Consider the following 22,626-nt stretch of genomic DNA (forward strand, 5'->3'; position numbering starts at 1 on the left):
TTTTTGTAAGAATATGGAATATGCTCATCATAAAATAAATGGAAAAAAAGGATTAATAGCTGTGTTTTCTATTTTCTTTATGTTTAAATAATTTCTATTTTTTTGCAATATGAATATACTATATATATTCCTAAATAAAAAATTTAGAATAGAATATGCTATATAAACACTGATGGAGACTTTATTAACATTAAATGAATTTAAGGTTATTGGAAAATATTTTGTCCCTCCCCCTAAAAAAATCTCTTAAAAGCAAACTGATTGTTAAAAGAAAATGTATGTGAAAATCCCAGAAATTTCTATCTTCTCTAAATTAGTATGTGTCTTGGCTCAAGTGACTTATCTCCCAATGTATGAGAAATCTTAAAGATGAATTATTCATCCTCTGTTAATAAACTTTGAAGTACCATAGAAGAGGCGAAAATTCTGGAGCATTAAGAATGAGGAAATATAATTCTAATTTTAAAAAAACCAAATTAAAAATTTGGGGTCATAAACCCTGTTGAGTGTGTGACGAAGTCTATGAATATTCATGCACACACAACACTTGCTATATCGGATCAGCAGTTTCATGGACACTTTGAAGCCCATCTATATACAATGCCGTGTTTGAGAACTGCAGGTATAGACTAAAATACCTGGGACTTATTTATTAGACAGAAACAATAGGAAGAAATTTAAATTAACTGACAAAGAATCAGGGTAGACTTACCATTTCTGGCTACTGCCAGATTACGGTCCTCTTAGAGGCTGCAATTATTGGCATGAAGTGTAATAAAAGTGGCTGTGCTTACCTTTATGTTGCTACACTTTTCTCTTAATGGAAAGGGACTCCCTTTGCTTATTGGTTTAGAAAAAACCTCAGGGACTGGGCCGGGCATGGTGGCTTATGCCTGTAATCCCAGCACCTTGGGACGCCAAGGTGGGTGGATCACCTGTGGTCAGGAGTTCGAGACCAGCCTGGCCAACGTGGTGAAAAATACAAAAATTAGCCGGGTGTGATGGCAGGCACCTGTAATTCCAGCTACTTGGGAGGCTGAGGCAGGAGAATCACTTGAACCCAGGAGGCAGAGGTTTCAGTGAGCCAAAATCGTGCCATTGCACTCCAGCTTGGGCAAAAAGAGCGAAATTCCATCTCAAAAACAAACAAACAAACACCTCAGGGACTATATTAGAGTCAGTCTCTAGTTTTGTTGCACTTATCTCCTTGATATATCCACACACTAACTATACTCAAACCTCACAGACTGCATGAAAATTAGCTTCAAACCTAAAATAATACAAATTCTATAACATTCACTACTGAACTATTTAAAAGCTTTGGCCTAAAGGAAGAGAAAGCTGGTCTTGTTATCTTCACAAAACCTGAAGATGCAATGTCCTTCTTCCCCAAGATTATACTGCCTCAATTCTTCCAAAGTACACTAAGGACAAAGGCATTGAGGCCCAAAGGTAGGGGTGTGTTGGTAAATGCTTAATAACCAGCTCTCTCCAGGGAGGAATGGTCAGGAATGCCCTGATACATAGCATTTGTTAATTTTCATGGTGCAAATTTGCCACCATGGTTGATTTCATGCTACCGTACATGGAACTGAGCAGGGAGTTGGGAAGAGGTGCCTAATAGCACACAATTATATGGTATTTCCATCATACAGTTGCAATAAATATAAATGGCCTCAAGAACATATATGAAAGTAAAGTGTAGAGACAAATTCTGAATAGTTATGAATTTTGTGTTTCATGTAATTAATTTATAGCTTATGTAGTGGAAGTTTTAATAATTGCTCTGCTTAACAGTCGGTTCTTGTGAACCAGTGTGAGTGGGGTTCAGCACAGCACTGCTAGCGTAAATTAAATATACTTACCACAATTTCTGGAGATGAACATCATGAAAGAAGTGATGGAATACAAGTTCACTCCTTTGATGTAACTCTATGTGGACATTTTTTTCCTTTTTTTTTTTTTTTTTTGAGATGAAGTCTTGCTCTATCACTAGGCTGGAGTGCAGTGGCACAATTTTGGCTCACTGCAACCTCCGCCTCCCGGATTCAAGTGATTCTCCTGGCTCAGCCTCCTGAGTAGCTGGGACTACAGGCTCCCGCCACCACGCCCGGCTATTTTTTTTGTGTTTTTAGTAGAGACGGGGTTTTACTGTGTTAGCCAGGATGGTCTCGATCTCCTGACCTCATGATCCACCCACCTCGGCCTCCCAAAGTGCTGGGATTACAGGTGCGAGCCACCCCACCCGGCCCTAATTTTTGTATTTTTAGTATAGACGGGGTTTCACCATGTTGACCAGGATGGTCTCGATCTCTTGGCCTCGTGATCTGCCCGCCTCAGCCTCCCAAAATGCTGGGATTGCAGGTGTAAGTCACCATGCCCGGCATATGTGGACATTTTTTGTGACCTAGTCCTAAGAGTTTGTCTCATCCCCTCTTCTTGTAGCTGCCTACACTGCAAAGTGGGCCAATCACCACCTGCAATCAGGCTGCCAGCTACAGGGTGGCTGAGACTGGTATGGTGATATATACGTGCACTTCACTTCATTTTTCCTCAGCGTAGTCAATAAAAACCAAAGGGCAGAGCAGCAAACTGGTGTTTGGCCTAGATTCTCTCTGTCCTTCAGAGCACACCCACTGTGGATATTATGCTGTTATCTTTTGCAATACAGCTCTGCTAGGGAAGTAGAGGAATGATTCTCTTGACACTGCAGAACCACAGACTGGCTAGGAAGAAAATCAATCACAGGAGGAGAAGCCTGAGTTTGAATCTGTTTCTGCCCTTTAATGGTTGTGTGACAGTGGACAATTCATATTTCCTTTTGATGAAATGAATGTAATCGCATTCTTCGCATAGGGTTATGTGAGGAGGCAACAGGAAGTAATAGAAAAAAATATATGTGAGTTGAGATTACATAAGCTACATTTAATGGATGCACGTTTATTCTCCTTTATGTAAAAGAAGACCGGAGGCAAATGGCCGCTCCACGATCTTCAAGATCACAGTCATTTTTAATCTTGCTCTTCCTCTATCCCTGTTGCAAATCACTCAAAGACGGCTGCTAACATTTCACTTTGCACTTCAGCTAGCAAGAAGGAAGAGAGAGTAAAAAGACTCTGTCCTTCCCCTCTTAATGACAGTGCTTAGAATCACATACAGCCCTTCCACTTAAATATCATGAGACCAAAACTGGCTTCAAAGAAGTTGATAATTTATTATATTGACTGGGAAGTAATGTGCCCAGCTGAAAAGCATTATTTTTTCCCTAATGAGGGTAGGAAGAAAGGATACATAGAGGTATCCGATAGCCCCTGCCACACTTTGTGAACACTTGAAAGCTAACAAAATCATTAATGCAGTTATTCTTTAGAGGCAAGGTTATTGGATGGCAAGATCATTAATAAATGTATCATATGAGCCACAGGAATAATTGAATATTAATCAGACAACTGCAACAATATTTGTTACTATGAGCTTTGTTAAAATGTCAGAAAATATTCTGTGGTCCAACCAGTTTATTTTACCAATGAGAATTTTATTTTATTTTATTATTATTAATTTTTGAGACGGAGTCTTTCTCTGTATGCCCAGGCTGGAGTGCAATGGCAAGATCTCAGCTCACCGCAGTCTCCACCTCCCGGGTTCAAGTTATTCTCCTGTCTCAGCCTTCCGAGTAGCTGGGATTACAGGCATGCGCCACCACGCCCAGCTAATTTTGTATTTTTAGTAGAGATGGGGTTTCTCCACGTTGATCAAGCTGGTCTCGAACTCCTGATCTCAGGTGATCCACCTGCCTTGGCCTCCCAAAGTGCTGGGATTACAGGTGTGAGCCACCATGCCCAGCCTACCAATGAGAATTTATAACTAGAAAGAATAAACGACAACCTAATATCCTATCATTAGTTACCTTAGGAATTGGGGTCAGAACTCACTAAATTGTTAGGATCTGTTAACTTGAGCCTGCATTGCTTTTCCAGAGCACCTTGATGAGGTGGACTCGTGCCTAGAGTTGCTGAAAGCAGGGAAACTGTAAGGATAATTTGAATCCCCTGCAGAAAGTGAAAGGTCCAAATTAAAGAAATATGCACACAGAGGAATATGTGTTTAATAATATTAAACATTGATGGTATTATTACTGTCAGTTGGGGAAAAATTGATCAAAAAGATTGTAAACAGGAGACATAGTACTCCATTTTAGTATCAAAAATGATTGCTTTTGGTACTAGGTACACTTAAGTAGTACCTAATATGTTCATTTCAGTGCAGCTTGAAAACATTTTCCCAATAATTCCACTTTAGATTACTCTCAATTTCTTCTTTGTAGTTTTCTGATTATTTGGGATATATTTTTCCTCAATTTTCCTTTTACCTGATATATGAACTCTGTGGTAAATAATACATATTCAGCTAACCATTATTAATAATAATTGATTTTATTTTAAATGAGGCCTTTTTTTTTACCATCACCTCATAAACCATAATTTGTGTCTCCCCCTGCTAAAACTACTTAAGCATTTAAGATGCCATAACACTAAATAATAGAACATAATTTGTTCATGGACCTTCCAGAACACAGAATATTTGACTTATGCTTCAAATATGAAGTCTTGATTTTTGAAAATGTCTTCACTGTTGCTTTCATTTCACCCCATCAAACATGCTCTGGAAAAGCACCATAGGCTCAAGTTAACAGATTCCTAACAATTTAGTGAGTTCTAACCCCAATCCCTAATGTAACTAATGATAGGATATTAGGCTGTCATTGATTCTTCATAGTTATATATTCTCATTGAAAATAAAGTGGTTGGACCACAGAATATTTTCTGACATTTTAATGAAGCTGATAGTAAAAAAAATAGATAATGGTAATATAATATGATAATTTAAAAGATATATATTACAAGTATTATATATCTTGATATTATAATTATAATTAGCGGTTGGCTTCATTTACTACTAATTCACTATTCGTAGTAAATATCATCCTTGACCATGCAAATACTAAATGCAATTTTGTATCATATAGATTTAATGCTATAGTGTATATTGATCAAAAATGTATAAGAAATGGATATTTTCTTTCTATAAGCGATAGCAGCCAGAGGAACACAGTAAGTAGCATTGTCTTATTTCTTAAGATTTAAAAGACCTATAATATCTTTAAGCCTACACTGCTCAACTTTGAGTTCCCAAATCCTAAGTGGTCCCTAATCAGTATTGTAACGATATTTTTTGAACTATTTTCTACATCCAAAATAAATCTAATGAATTTTTGACAATAATGGTCATTAGACTACAAGTCTGCATAGGGTAAATACGATATCCCTTGCTTTGGGCTGCAGTTTTATCAGCTTATTAAATTAGTGCTGATTATCTCATGCTTCCTGGAGGCATTTATTGATAGTATGTCTTTGAATGATAAACACAAAAATATATTTCTAATATTATTTGATACAAGAAGTTTGCTGAATAAAAATCTTTTAAAATATTCGCAAGAAAATTTATAAAATGCCTTTGGGGCAGTAAAATTGCAAAGGATCATTGCTTTTTTTTGTTCAAGTTATAATCTAATTATCAGAATGAATGACTCCATTAGACACTTCAACAACAACATAATTTAATATGCCATAGATTTTGGAGGCAGAATGCTATAATATTTGTATATTTTGATTGAGGTATAGATACTTGACCTTCACTGTATTCATAGTTTTGTCTAGTTTATCATAATACAATGTGGATGCTTACATTTAATTTCTTTTTCTCAAAGATAACCTTTGGAGGCATCCCTTTCTCTGGCAAGCCCAGTTCCAGCAGTAGAAAGAATTTCAAAGGCTGCATGGAAAGCATCAACTACAATGGCATCAACATTACTGATCTTGCCAGAAGGAAGAAATTAGAGCCCTCAAATGTGGTAAGAATTTTCACCCTCAAAATATTGGTCTATAAAAAATCAAGTAACATTTTTGTTTTTTGGATTATTGAACAACAACAAAACCATGACATTTTTCATCATATTTGTGTTTGGGCAAAATGATGTAAAACAAACATTAGAGTTAACAGAATTAGTGTAGATACCTGCTATTCTTTGAAAATAGCTAATGGGACTAGCTTGAAGTAGGTGGTAGGTTTTATTCCCATGGAGCACAGAACGTTAGACTCAATATTTCTGGATGACACGTGGCACATGCTTCATCTCAGCAGTTAGCAGCCCTTAAACCGGCAGCATCATGTTTTCAAATATCTCATCACATGTGCTCTAAGTTACTTGCTTATGGTTTAATTTAATATTTTTAAAGTTTTTAAATCAGGGACTTTATTATATTTACTCCTGTGCTTCCAAAGATGATTTGTTCGAATATGTAAATAAATACCCTTTTTAACAAATCTCTAACCAGACTAAATATTATACAATTAAATAAAGCTTGATTTCCACTGCATAGCCAAAGCTGTGCCACAGAAGTTCACAGTGATTTTTTTCTGCCTTTTGTGTGAGTTGGTGCCAGGTTTCATTAGATTTTGCAAGGAGAGCAAAAGTCAAAGAAAGCCCCAGCACACCTGCCTCCAAACGACACTACTCAACATTCCTAAAAGACACTTAGTTTACAATTTTAGTATGAGAGTTCCCTATGGCTCTGCAAGACCAGGAGCTGCTTTAGCCCAGAGAGGCTATTTGGGAGAGCTTAGAATTCCAGAGACCCATACAATAAGAAGATATTTTGCACTAGAAGTAGAATAATGTCATGAGTGTTTGCACTGTGCTCCAGAAGAGCTCTGATGGTCTCGTTGCCTCAAATTTGAGCCTAGGGTTTCATAAAATGATTTGACAAGTGGAAATCCCTGAATGAATAAATAGTTCAGGTTGAATATGAGAAAGTTTAAAACAATAACTTAATGCAAATGATTATTTAATAAATAATTTTCTTAAAGTAATCATAAATTTATACTAGAAATTAAAACTTGAACTTTGGTTAAATTTTCCCATAAAGTATATTGACTATATGGAAAAATAATAATAGCTCCATTTATAGGCAACAAGTATTGTGCTAGGCAAGTTATATTTTACATTTAGGATGATCTGAGAACAATACTGCAAGAAGGATACAAACATTTTGTAGATGAAAACATTGAGATTTAACATGGAAAAAATAACTTATTTTATGAGAAAAATAACTTTTATTTTATGAGTAGGAGATAAAATTATAGATTTATAGCCTGGCATATTGGGTTGCTGCTGTAATCCCAACACTTTGGGAGGCCAAGGCAGGAGGATCACTTGAGTCCAGGAGTTTGAGACCAGCCTGGGCAACATAGTGAGACCATGTCTCTACAACAAGTTAAGAAAATTAAAATTAAAAAAATAAATTGAATTAAAAAATTAGCTGGGCATAGTGGTGCATGCATGGAGTCCCAGCTGCTTGAGAGGCTGAGGTAGGAGGATCACTTGAGCCCACAAGTTTGAGGCTGCAGTGAGCCATGATTGAACTACTGCATTCCAGCCTGGGCAACAGACTGAGACTCTGTCCCCCCAAAAATAAAAGAATAAGAAAAGATTATGCTTTCACAATATGTGAATTTGATTATGTTTTATAATTACATTTTATTTTAACAAATAATTGCAGTGAGAAAACATAGAGTAAACTTTTGAATCAAAATATACATACATACAGAAAATCATAGATGGGATAGAGACAAATAGGACATTTTGCAAGCAACCCTGCAAAGACAAGTGTTTATATGAGAAATTTACTTTCAAAGATGTTGGGTGCTGGTATTTCAGTGAAATTGACTGAGCGCTCATTCTACCTACTCTTCCCCCACATACTCATTCCCTCATTATGCGTTGACTCCAAAGTCAGCACCATTACTCTGGAAGGATCTTTAATTTTGCTAGGGAGACAATCCCCTCAAAAGAGGTATGTGGTCAGTTATAAAATCTCAATAATTATGCATAGGCAGTTCTTTTTATCAGTAAAAGCAAGCGTTTAAAAACAATCATCTGTGACGGTACAGAGCAAATTTAATTTGAATATTAATTCAGAGAGACTGCCTGCCTTAGATTTAATGGCTAATGTGCTAAAATGGAAGAAATCAGCATCAGGTATATATATACCATATACATATATACCATATACATATACCATATACATATATATATGGTGTTGTTAAAAATATATATATACCATATACATATATACCATATACATATATATATACCATATACCTATATACCATATACATATATATATGGTGTTGTTAAAAATATATATATACCATATACATATACCATATACATATATACCATATACATATATATATATATATGGTGTTGTTAAAAATATATAGAGAAAAAGAGAGATAGACATAGAGATAGAGAGAGAGAACCAATGAAAATATCATCCAATTACATTCCTTAAAATATTATGATAGGATAAAAGAAGTTAGAAGCAAATACAGATTTCTAGATCTGTAAAGGGAATGTAGTTAGGCACTGAAATATACAATTTAGTGTATCTGAATGAATGATAAATCTTTTTTTTTTTTTTTTGCTTATACCAAGGAGGAGGATTATAGAAGGGGAGGGGAAAGCCTGAATTATTGCAAATTTTGTCTCCATTTAGCCCATTTATAGTGCTAGTTATACAGGAATTAATGCATTGTGATATAAGCACAATTCATGGGAATTTAAATGGGATTTTGAGTTGGATACTAAAATAATCTCCAATAACCACAATTACATTAATGCTGAAAACTTAATATCTATCTATCTATATATGCATACACAAGGTATATAGATAAAAATCCAAATATATTTCCCTAAAATATCAGTTTCATAAATTGCAAACATATGAACATAGTCCCCACTGAGACCAGAGTAATATGTTAATTAATGTTGGTATTGACCACCCAGAATAGGACAGAGCATCTCTCTCCCTGACTTATGTTCGACCAGCAGAAGCTTTGCTGTCTTCAGAAAGTCTAGTGATCCACAGTCACACCCACAACACACATACACACTTTACAACTCATGGTCAGCCTATCACATCAGGCTGTCTGGCTGTCAATCCCATGGTGGAAGCTGCTTGTTATAGTTAGACAGCCAACTGCTGCTCACTAGTAGGTCTTACACTCCAAGTAGATCCATGGTGGTGCATCCAGTCACTGAATCCATGCTCTGCTGCTGTGTGTGAGTTCAGCTTAGGCTCAGGCTGTGCTTCAAAACTTGTAGAACTATACCTTCATCAATGGTCTAACATGGATGTTTATTTTATTCTGTGTTTTCCTCAGAGCCTGTCTTTCTATTTTACAGGGAAATTTGAGCTTCTCTTGTGTGGAACCCTATACGGTGCCTGTCTTTTTCAATGCTACAAGTTACCTGGAGGTGCCCGGACGGCTTAACCAGGACCTGTTCTCAGTCAGTTTCCAGTTTAGGACATGGAACCCCAATGGTCTCCTGGTCTTCAGTCACTTTGCAGATAATTTGGGCAATGTGGAGATTGACCTCACTGAAAGCAAAGTGGGTGTTCACATCAACATCACACAGACCAAGATGAGCCAAATCGATATTTCCTCAGGTCAGTGAAACCTATTTGACATTTGTTCCTGAAACGTATTGCAATTTCCAAAGTTAATGTTGTGCTTTGTTTGGTTTTGCTGGTGTTACATGCTCAGGATTAGGTTTTAATTCAGATCTTCAAGATGCTTACTTGGTTGTAGTGTGTGCTGATTGAATAAAGAAAACTTGGAAAGTTGTTGAGACAGCAAGGCATGGGTGAAGGAGAAAGTTGGCTGAGATTGGAAAAACAAAATCTATTCCTTAACAATGCTAGTTTATTTTTAATAGAGAAATTGCTGTTCTTTTAAGTGAATAATTTATGTTTAAAAACAAAGAATGTTTATTTTAAAAACACAATGGTATCTGGTATCTTTTCTCTTTATCAACATTCATGTACCTTTTACTATTAGTAACAAGATTATACTAATTTTAACTTTAAGGACTATTCCACTGCTGGAATCAGAACTTCAAAATGATCTTGCTAAAATTATGCGAATGCTTGGAAAAGAAAACGAAAGTGAATATAAGGTGGAATGACAAGATTTGTGTATCAACTGATGGAAGACTGGCTTAGCCAAAAATAGGATAATTTTAAATTTGGCTTTGTAGTGATATGACAAGTAGAGGCTTAGGTCATATTCTTGTTATTTGAATAGACTTCGTAACCTTGTAATGTTCTTTGATAAATATAGTACAAAGAAAGGTGATATGTAAATTGAGATGTTATAAGCAAAGAAAAATTAGTCTTAATATTGGACTAATAAAAAGTAACTGTTTTCATCTATTTTTCTTCAGATAGTCTTTGCAATAGTCATACATATATATGTATATATATATTTTGTGAAGAACTACTTAGAAACGGGAGATACAGAGAAAACTAACATTTACTGAACACTTAGTACAGATGTAACAGATACTGAAAAGAGTCATAACAGAGAGCTCAATTGGGTGACCATGGACTCTGATTTCTGAATATGCCATATACACTCATGGCACCCTATGCATATACCTGACACGGTTTCTAACACACTATGATTTTTGTCCCTCTCATTTCCCCTCTAGGCTCCATGCTCCTTGACAGCAGGGACCATGCTCCTTTTTCTTCCGTCTCTAGCATACAGAATAGTACCTGTAAGAGGTGCTCTCCAATATTTGTTGAGTTCAATACTCTGACCCCTTTGAACTAACAGAATATCCCCTGCTATAGAACATATATTTTCTTATAAAATAGGCTTTATGTTTGTATATGGCCTGAATGTATGGTCTATTGCTGAAAAGGATTCAAGGAAGCCGCAAGAACTGTTATGTCAGAGATGTGCCTAAATTATTGAAATCAAAAGCTATTGGGAAATACCTAGATATTCACTTTCTCCATTTCTGCTTTATTAGTTTTGCTTTTTCCTTTAATGTCTAGCCAAAATGATTAATCAACCATATGTTATCACTACATTCTTTTATAAGTATACCTAGGGAGATTTACAGTAAATCGAAAATATCTGTAGAGACCAGAAAAACAGATAAAAACAAAAGCAAATGTTTGCCACAGTTGAAAAACTCCCACATTATATTGTTATGATTAATGATTATTGCCTAATGACTAAACATAAAAAATATTAGTATGAAGGCCTCTCTCCTTGCAGTCTCTGAGCAAATCCGATTTGTTGGTGGGTTTCCATGTAACAGGAGCCAATATATTTGAAAGGATAAGATCTTAACCTTAGTGGTCAATAAACATGTATTAATTTGATTTGGTGTAATTTAGTACTCCAAGATACTCTCACCTAATTTAAGCTGTGTTTATTTTGAAAATTAAAGATAGAATGAACAAAGAAATCCAATACATGTCAGCTAATTCACCTTAATAGATTTGCTTAAACATAATAAAAATGGACTGAAGAGTTTTTTGTCAGTTTAGCCAAGAATCTGTGCAAATTAATTGAAAATGATATAAAATCTAAAGATTTCCATAGTATTACCCTTCTATAATCCAGGGAAAGTGCCTTACTGCTTCAAGCATTTTATATATATATATACACACACACATACATACATACATAGCGGAAACTAAGTGCTCACATTTGAGAAACATTAGTTGAAAAAACAAAGAAAATTCAACCATTTTAAAAAGTTATATTTTATATTCATTCATTCAATCTAAAAGTACATATGGAAACCATAGGAGATAATTTACTCTGTCTTTTAATGTATTTTATAAAATTCAATTAAATGTGTAAATAATTTAGTAAAGTGGCAACACTGAGAAAACAGTTAACTCAAGATTCTAATGTTTGCTTTAACAAAGGGAAATATATCTGTATCACAGCTATTCTACTCTTATCAGCATGAGCATTGAAGAATGTCAGTCCGTTTCTCCTTTTGTCAAATATTTTGATTGAAAGAATTTAGAAAATGCAGAAAATCTAGAAAAGAAAAATAACCAGTGATAAAATTTTGGTGTATACACACAAAGTAGTGCACTGAGAAGGTAATATAGAGACTCTCAGATACTGTTAATATATACTGGTAACCTAGTTTTTATTCAATAAGTTCCGTGGTCCAGGATGAATGTAACCCAATTAGATCAAAAACCTTTTTTTCCATCTTGGTCAACACTGTTCTTTGGGAATTAATTTAAAATATTAAATACATCTTGCAAGAAAATAATGTTTAATATATTGTTCACCCTCTTTTTGTATCTTTCTTTCCAAGTTGTGATTACTGTCTTCAAGAGTCTCATTAGTAATCAACAGTAGACTTGACTTATGAAATTCTGTCAAACTCAGTAGCCTTGAATTTACAGAGTGGATTATCTTACCATGAAAATATTGAACAAGTTGCAATATCAACATTTTCTGATGGATAGCCAAAAACAAACAAACAAAAAACAACAACAATAAAAAACTCTACCTACTTTTTGAAATAAGTTTTTTATTTCAAAGTGCCTCAATTTTATCCCAGTATATCATTTTTTAGGACAGCAGTTACTGATTTATGGATACATATTTATGCATTACTTTTAACTAGGCATAAATGATAAAAGAAAATTAAACAGGTGCAAAAAGGGCCTAATGAATTCATTCCGGGCATAATTTTCATTTTAACTTTAAAATTCAAAACTCTGAGGAAGGTGGACCTAGAACCATGTATTTCAAATAATTTTGATCAAAGTACAGTAAGAAAATATTTTATGTCGTACCCAAAATCTACTGACACAAAGTTTAATGAAATAAAACTTGCCTTGCTATTTTAGATGCACTATGATAATTGTGATATTTTCTCTTCTTTTGCTTTTTTCTTAAAAAAAAAAAAAAAAAAAGCCATGACCCACTATAATGCTTCCATTTCCCAAATACAGTTTGGAAAACACTGACCTGAACTGCATTCTTTTTGTTATTTGAAGTGTTGGAATTTTTAAAAGTTTTAGTTGCCTGGAAGTATTAACTCCATCACTCTATATTGGAAAACTAAATTTGTCTTATGGGAACAGTATTATAATATTATAATGGTAGTAAAAAGAAGCATTAATGTACATTACTATTTGAATTATAGCAAAAAATAAACTACCTACCTTTTGAAGTAAGTTTTTATTTCAAAATGCCTCAATTTTATGCCACTAAATACAAACAGATATTTAGAACAATACTCAGTTGTCGTCTGCCAATATTAACAAGGTAATACAATGTGATTCAGCATTTATTATAGTGGGGAGAAAGTGATTTATCTTAATATTCTCTCTCACTTATTGGAAAAAAATTAACTTCTCTCCATGTATAAACAAAGCCTTTCCAGAAAGTCATTCAGAATCTGTCCTGTCCTAAATCAGCTGTTTTCTTATACTCAAGTATTGGAACACCCTTTTTTTGTTAATGTAGGTATTGCTTCAATTTTCAAATGGCTGTTCAGTGTCCACACTGTCTCAGAAATATGTAATCAGAAAAGATTTTCTCATTTGTATTTTCATCTACTAAGGAAATCTTCTGTGGACTTGTTTTATTTACTTTGCTTCTTAGTAAAATTTCCTTTGTAAATCATTGTGTTCCATTGGGTGTTTCAAGGGAGGAGTGAGAGTTTTCTTGGTTCAGTGTATGGCTGGCAGCATGCTGGGAAATACTTCCCAGTTCAATCTGGGCAAATGTGTTCGGGAACACTCCAGGCAGTGTCTATTCTAAGCAATTAAAATATCTCTGTTCTTAATTTTATGAACACTTGGAAATGTAGCCAGCACATTAATATTTCTTTAAAAAATTAATTTATACCGTTTTCCAAAGTTCAGTGATAACTTGCCCCATGAGACATCCTTTTCGTCATATGAGAAAAAAGGTCTCATTTGAAATACAATTTTTGATGTTTTAGTTGTTTACTGAAAATTTTTTTTCAGTTCTATACTGATATAATTTAAAATGTCTTAAATTCTTATAACTCAAAAACTAAATGTTTAGGCATTACTACAAATACTTTAAGAGATTTGTTTTATTATGTTTTACAGCAAAATAATTGAAGACTTATTTAACAAGATATATTCTTTAATTCAAGTTTAAACCATATTTATTAGAAGCCTTAAAAGATGTTACTTCCCTTTGATCCATTAAATTTAAGTTTTTCTGATTCTAAGGAAATAAAGAAGCACCCAGAGATATTTATCACAACATATATACAATAACCAAAGTAATTGAAAACAAACTACTGAAAATGGACAGGTGATTTTAAAGAGTGTATTTTTATGTGGAATACTATTATGTCATTATAAATCATATTTCTTATATAAAATTTAATAACATGGTAAAATATAATGCTATGAATAAAATTTTTAATAAAAACTTCAGTAGACTATGAATCTAATGTCATTATCATAAATATAGGAATTTAATTTCATTCCAAATAAGAACAAAATAAAATAATACTAATGGTGATTATCTCTAATCGGTGGGTTATCAGTCCATTATATTAACTTTTTAATATATTTTCTCTAATATCTGTATTTTCTACAATAAACATCAATTGTTCTTAGAAATCAAAAACAATATGCTACAAAACAATTGAAGGTAAAATGATATTTCTGCAAAGTATGATGCTTAACAATGTTACAAATGGAAATTAAATAGCATAAGTTATATCAATTTAAAAATTCTAATTTTCTTACTTAGAAACATGTACAGCCAATTTCTTAAAAGTTTCACCTTAAATAATAAGCTTTAACAGAATTTCAATTGCATTTACATACAAATGGAGCATTTTATAGTCAGGTGCAGAAATTTGGAGGTTGTGTCTATAATGTTTAATTATTTGAAAATATTCATAACTCATTTTGAACAAATTCCACACCATCTATGTAATTTTAAAACTATTTTTCAACCTGGGTAAATAATTGGATAGATAAGTAGATAAATGATTGGAAGATAGATAGATAGATAGATAGATAGATAGATAGATAGATAGATAAAAGTATTGTCCCTTAAAACTATTGCTAGCTATCAGGTAACAACATATTCCTTTTTCTGAATAAAAGAATACATTGAATAAATAAATAAATCATCACTTTATTCCCAAATAATCTACATACACCATACTTTTACAAAATAAGTGGCTAAAAAGTAATTTTTAGATTTTTGTACTTTTTGATGGGCTTGTAGATAACTAAAAATTTCCCGTAAACACAAATCCATCATCTTAAGATACAAAAGATAAAACATGGCTCTGTATCCTTAGGGGGAAAGCGGACCCTAAGAAATTCTGATTCAGAGAGCACTGTACTCACTTTAATTAGGAGCCTAGAACTGAGCTGGAAAGGAATAGATTCTATTGTTTAGTGGATCCCAAAAGTGAGATAGATAAAGATCTGAGTTCTAGATCTAAATAGACAGATAGAAATAAGATACCCTTGGACATATCTAAAACATATTTTGCTTATTTTATTCCCCGAAATTCACAAATAGACTTGCTGTGAGAGCCACATATTACCAAGTAAAAGGCATTTGAGTGAATGGTATGTTGCTCCTGGGTAGCTTCACCCAACTGACTTTTTATTCTATATCAATTCCCAGTGTGGCTGTACCATCATCATGCAAACTGAGTGGAAATCTACCTTTAATTATACTGCAGTGAATGCTGGTGCACATTTTACATCAATAGAAGCATTATAGTGCAGAATGAAAGGAAAAAAGGACTGGGGGAGGGTTTTATGATGTTAGGTATTGACTTATTCTTTAGAAAGCAAAAGGGACATTTTAATTTATAATCACACTCCAGGACACCATTTCCATTTTAGTTTCTACAGTATTTCTGAGCCTTTTAAAATGTTCTATGCCTTTTTTTTGGGGAAGATGAATAAAACATGTTGTGTGTATGTGTGTATAATAATTTTTTAAAATTGCAAGAAGGTGATAAAGTTTTAGTAACTTTAATGGATAAAATGGAGGCAACAGGTGCCAATGAGAACCAGACCATGTTTCAAAACCTTCAGTTACTGTACAAATAAATCAAAGAGAAAAAAAATCAGATATCACTAGTTGATACTAAGAGAATAAAAATGAATTATGAAAGAATAGCAAAGAACATAGCCCAGGAACTCCAAAAATAATATATGCATGTAGTTGAAGATGTTTCTAAGACAAGAACAGGGAGGACATAGAAGCAAATTAACTTTGCTGAAAAGCCAGTATATTTCTCAGTTAACAGATAATATTGTATGTACTTAACATGTACAGAATGATGTTTTGAAGTACATATACATTGTGGCCCTTTACCTTTCATTTAAGTGTAAGGGCTGAAACTTCATGTAAGGTTGAAACTTTTGTAGTGGATAAATGAGTAATTGGTAAATTTAAGCAATATGGATTTACATAGTAGAGATATATCTAAGTCAACTTTAGATGTTTTTGCAATTGCGTGTCTAATTTTGTTTCAAATAGTTAACAAAATAAATAGTGTTGGCATGAAACAATCAGGGATGATGTACCTTCACAATCAGAAAAAACACAAAGCAGTCATTGGTTTGGAACCTTCCCCACACCACTCCCCACTCCCCCCATTAACCTCATGTTGAGAATTACCAGGGATAATTAACTTGATCAGGAAATTCAGACAGTGAGATAGTATCATTGCCTGGCATCTACCTCCCTCATCTTTTAATTTTTAAGTAATTTGGGAAGAATGTAGGCTCATTAGGTTATCTGTTGCTTGGTTGTAACTAGATGTGGAAATCAGTCTTCTTGGGGGAGGGATTCTGCAGATTCTGTGAGCCTCTGAAAGTGACTTGGGATCAGCTGAAAGAATGACTCCTCTGGAAACTCAATATCATGTTTAGCCACATATATTTCTTAGTCTCTTTCCTTTCTTCGTCAAGGTTTTTCACAAGAAATTTTTGAGAGAGTCATTCAACATGCTTAGAAAGTAGTTACCTTTGGTAAACATAGTATCAGGAAATAATTGTGGATATGGCCCCATCTGCAATCATAACTACATTTTCTGACTTATTTTATTGTGATATATTTCCCTTGAGGCTTTCTAACCTAAGCTCAGACCCTACTTCTGGGAAATGAAATTCTGTGCTATTTCTGAGTCCTCTTTCTTCTCTCCAGTCACTGCTTTTTTCCTTTCATTCGTTCTCCATGATTCAATTTTATAATTACAGTTGTGCCTAGATTCTTGCTGTAGCACTTGGTAGACTCTGATGTTTTCTGAAAGATACCGATAACCTGCCTAGATGTCTGTTCTCTCTACAATCACTTCTAGTCTTTCTTCTAGCGCTTCCAGGCTTTCTGAGCATCTTTCCAAGATTGGATCTCTATTGTTGAACCTCTGTCCAGAGGCCGAGATCTTGCTACCCCTAGACATATAACCTGCTGCCAGTTCCCTGCCTGGATATTGGCATACTGCTCACCTCCGATTTCCCAGGATTCTCTCCTTCCCTCATTCCAATCCTCTGCTATTTTATTTTTAACCCTGACGTGTTTGACTTGATAATTCTAGGTCATAACTTCCTCTTGCCTATGAATATTGCTTACCCTTTTGGGCATGAATTTTAAGTACCTCCCAATCTCAACTGCTGCTATCAATCCTTGTGCACATCTGTGCCAAATCTCAGCCACCCCTGTGTTATTTGTCATCAAATTCCTATTGCTTCTTGGCATGCAAATCTAACATATAGTGTATTGGAGAAAACTACAAGCAGAAAAGTAGTAAAGTTCACATAGTCCCCTAAGATCTTAGCTTTGGTTGAGCACAGCTTGTCAGCTAACACCATGGCCAAGATCCTAGGATTGAGAGAACTGCATCTATAATGCTGTACATAATTGTAGGGGCAGTGGCCAGAAAAGTTGTACTGTTAGAAAAGGAGAACCTCTGGAGCTCATTGGTAGTTATCAGGCAACTTCTCTTTTGTGCTCCCTCAGATCTGCTGAGCTAGCTCCTTGTTGTACTTCTATAAAGGCTGGCGAGAATGAGACTCTGGGGCCATCCAGATATGCCTCTCATCTAATGCTAAGATTATGATGACAACTGTGATAATAGATAATAGCTATTGAATGCTTACACTATACCTGTCACTGTGCTAAAGACTTTGCATTAATTATCTTGCTATGGCTCCAATAACCTCGTAAGTTAAGTCCTGCATTATTGAGAAACCTTTCTATCTCATTTATACAAATGGTAAAGTCATTTTTCTGGTGACTCGAGTTCAAAACGTTGAGAAAAATCGAATTTTGCCTTTTATCTTTTCCTGACACATGCGAAGATTTAACAATCACCACCCTTCTTTTAAAGTGCCTCATTCATCCATCATCTCTTTACCTTAATTCAAAAATTTATACCTTGAAAAGCTAATCAAGGACATCTTATTGCCTAAAAGAATGTTTATTTTCAATTGGTGACTTATTTGTTAGGGTATAATCGTTATGAGCATGGACTCTGGAGCCAGATTGCGCATTGGCTATTATGGATTGAGTTCTTTCTCTGTTTCAGTCACTGTTGAAACAAACATAATGTACACAACTGTTTTAAGCCATTTAATGCTTGTAACAACTCCACAAGATGAAGGACGTTATCATCTGCATTTCATAGATTTAAAAAAACCACAGGAATAGACATGAGTAACTCACCAAGGCCCCTTTCAGCTAGTGAATAGAAGAGCTTTAAAAGTTGCCCAGAGCATTTGAGTCTAAAGTCACTAACCTTGGCCACTACCTCTCATATTCATGAAACACTTTGGTGTTACATGATCACACAGGATCAGGTACTGTTGAATATGACACATCTGAAATATTTGTTGAAGGCAGAACCTAACATCAATGATGTCCTTATCATGTCCATTGGGGTTCTCACAGGAGCATTTTAAGTAATCTCCCTTATTTTTCTAATTTTGTCTCCCATATTATCTAAGTTTCTATTTCTAAAATACAAGGAACATAATTCAATAGTTTCCCATTACTAAAGAATAAGTCCTGAGATTTTGCTGAAGTTGCCTATCAGCTTAAGGAGATTTTGGGCTGAGACGATGGGGTTTTCTAGATACACAATCATGTCATCTGTAAACAGGTACAATTTGACTTCCCCTTTTCCTAATTGAATACCCTTTATTTCCTTCTCCTGCTTGATTGCCCTGGCCAGAACTTCCAACACTATGTTGAATAGGAGTGGTGAGAGAGGCTATCCCTGTCTTGTGCCAGTTTTCAAAGGGAATGCTTCCAGTTTTTGCCCATTTAGTATGATATTGGCTGTGGGTTTGTCATAGATAGCTCTTATTGAGATACGTCCCATCAATACCTAATTTATTGAGAATTTTTAGCATGAAGTGTTGTTGAATTTTGTGAAAGGCCTTTTCTGCATCTATTGAGATAATCATGTGGTTTTTATCATTGTTTCTGTTTATATGTTGGATTACGTTTATTGATTTTCGTATGTTGAACCAGCCTTGCATCCCGGGGATGAAGCCCACTTGATCGTGGTGAATAAGCTTCTTGATGTGCTGCTGGATTCGGTTTGCCAGTATTTTACTGAGGATTTTTGCATCAATGTTCATCAAGGATACTGGTCTAAAATTCTCTTTTTTTGTTGTGTCTCTGCCAGGCTTTGGTATCAGGATGATGCTGGTCTCATAAAATGAGTTAAGGAGGATTCCCTCTTTTTCTATTGATTGGAATAGTTTCAGAAGGAATGGTACCAGCTCCTCCTAATGGGTGCAGCACACCAACATGGCACATGTATACATATGTAACTAACCTGCATGTTGTGCACATGTACCCTAAAACTTAAAGTATAATTAAAAAAAAAAAAAAGAACAAGTCCTGATTTCTTAGCATGCCACACAAGAACATGCACAAACTATGCTCCACTGGAGCATTTGGCCTCATTTTTCCTACTTTGCTCATAGTGACTACTTTCCACTCCCTGACAAGGATTTCCTTCTCTATATTCCGTCCTGGCAAACTACCACTTATCATTTATTGCCCAATTTTAGTATGCTTTCCTTCCCCAAACCCCAGGAAACAATCTACCATCCTCTAGTATAGCGCCTTGTATCTTGAATAACAATTTTTTTTTTTTACATATTAAATCACATACTCCTCCACTATTACGTCTCCCTCATATCTGTACTCCTAAAACCGCTCATGTGTCAGGAAATAGGCAATCAATACTTTCATCTTTGCTTTTATGGTTTGATTTACACCTAGACTGTTGCAGTTTCCTTGCTCTTCTCTCTGCCTCCTGCCTCTCTAAACAAGTCCATTCCACACATTTCCTCCTGATTACAATTTCAAAATGACTGCTTCTGTTGAGTCATGTTCCCATTCAACAATCTTTCATGAACCCCCAAGTTTTAAAGATGGTCTCACATGTCCTCTACAAAAAGCCTGAATACTAATTCCATGGCGATCTCAAATCCTTTACAAATTTTAAATTATTCTTATTGTTTACATTTGTTTGACATGATTTATTATATTGTTCAGACATTTGATTACTCTGTTCAAAAATGCTTCATCTTCTAAAGTTTTTTAAGAACAATAATCCCACTCTTTCCTTTGTCTGTCCACCTCTGAGTTTAGCACAATGTCTTGTGGCATGTTTCTAGATACCCAGTTGATTGATTTTTTTAATGTACTGATACTGAGATCTTATAAACTGTAACTTTACAATTCTGTTATGTTCATCAGTTTATATAAACCAAATTCATTATAAAAGGAGAGTAGCAAATGTCTCAAAGGAAATAATTGCTTCACTGTGGGAGGCTAATGTGTGTGAAATTGATCAGGACTTAAATTTTAATTCAATACTTTTATAATAAGAAGAGATTTTTTAAAAGATATTAAAGCCTAGAGATGTACTGGATAAACTATTTCAGGAATAAAATGAAAGCGTGTATACATTTGCCAAAAAATGTATTCTCAGGAGCATGACGTGAAGTAAAGCCTTGAAATTAGTCATATTCCCTTTGTATTTATTTTTTTCACACAGAATACAAAACATAAATGTGCACGATTAAAATTAATTTAGTTTTATTCTTTTCTTCAGGCTTGGGAATGCATTTGACACGATTACCTCCAGGGAAAAAATAAGAGAATAATTTTTTTTTTTTACCTTCTACTTAAGATCTCAGATCTCTAGTCAGTTCTACATTGATTAAAACAGAGACTGTCCATTTATTGTAGGAATCTAGTCTGACTTGCTTTGTTAAGAGAAATGGCGTCTATTGATGATCAAATCATGTTGTCTCTGAAGTCTTTTATTTGAAAACTCCAAGCAATAAGATTATTGTTTAGAAAACCAAACAGTAAAACATAAACTTTAGAGTAACTTTATACGAGACATTACGTGTGGACGTGGAGAAGTAAATTTCACCCTCAGCATACTTCCATCCTGACCCCAGCACCTTTATCTTGGGTTTACCTAAGACCATAGAGCATACACTTACTACACTTCCAGCACACTTATTCAGCTGTGGTTGACAGAATAGAGCTAATACATTCTCTACTTTTACCATGTATTCTTTATAATGCAATATTATATAGGGAAATGTGAAATCTGGATCACATGTAGATCTATTGGCAGGTACGTTTCTAATCTTTTTCTCTCCAAAAAGCTACTGTATCCCGTTTCATGCAGGATAATCAGTGCCATCGGCATACATAGCAAATGGTTTGTTCATAAAAAAGCATGATGAGGGAAATAAACCCTTGATAATCTCTATAAGAATTATTTCCATTAGGAAACTGAAAGAAAAAGAGGGTGTTCTATATGTATTGTTTTACCACCCAGAGCAGTTTTGTAATACACAATAAGTTTATTACATAGAATAGCCAAGAGGCATCAATATTGAAAAATAGAGAATGTGAGCTGTATTCCTGTACATGTGTGCACTCTCAGCAATGTTGTGTGGCTGATCGGTATTGTGTGAGTGCGTGGGTGTGTGCAGGAGTACATGCATACTTTTTAAAAAATCCTCTAATCTTTGATGAAGTAAAAAACCTTAAAATTCAATAATTCTAATTGAGTACTATAATGTCTCCATTTGCCACGTTTGAATGATTTAGAATAGAAAAGATTAAATCAGTAAGATGATATGACATTAGACAAGTCAGAATTATAGCTCATCTAAAACTTGTATTAAGCGTTTGATTTCTTTCATTCCTCTTCTCAAACACTTGCATATTAACTGTTAAGCAACAAAATATAGCAATTCCTACCATTTCTAATTTCCTTTTGTTCTCTTAATAAAACCATGACAAATAATACAGACAAGTAAGGAGAAGAAATATTGAGGGAAGAATCCTCAAAATCGGTGGTTCTCAGCTAGGAGTGATTTTGACCCCCAGGGGATATTTGGCACTATCTGGAGACATTGTTGGTTGTCACAATGTGGGAGAGTGGGGGTAGGATGCTACTGGCACACAATGAATAGAGGCCAAAAATCCTACTGAATATCCTGCAAAGCACAGGACAATACCCACCCACCTGCACCTCCCACCAAACAAAGGTTTATTTGTCACCAAATGTCAATAGCATGCAGGTTGACCACCCTGACCTGAAGGAGCTCCTCTGTTGCACTCCAGAAGTTGAGTGCCCCAGAGGGAGAAGCCTAG

The 22,626-nt window shown here is 34.7% G+C and overlaps 1 protein-coding gene across 2 annotated transcripts in view; it reads left to right on the forward strand.

The window, feature by feature from the left end:
- The window catches only part of CNTNAP2 (contactin associated protein 2), a 2,269,257-nt gene that overhangs the window by 986,869 nt on the left and 1,259,762 nt on the right, over window positions 1–22,626 (forward strand). For both annotated transcript variants that reach the window (XM_054495308.2, XM_063667934.1), the window contains 2 exons: window positions 5,768–5,911; window positions 9,308–9,572. In XM_054495308.2, the coding sequence (XP_054351283.2) occupies window positions 5,768–5,911; window positions 9,308–9,572 (409 nt within the window). The remainder of the gene's footprint in view (window positions 1–5,767; window positions 5,912–9,307; window positions 9,573–22,626) is intronic.

The sequence above is a fragment of the Pongo pygmaeus genome, chromosome 6 (genome assembly GCF_028885625.2).
Source record: "Pongo pygmaeus isolate AG05252 chromosome 6, NHGRI_mPonPyg2-v2.0_pri, whole genome shotgun sequence".
In the NCBI taxonomy this organism is placed as follows: Eukaryota; Metazoa; Chordata; class Mammalia; order Primates; family Hominidae; genus Pongo; species Pongo pygmaeus.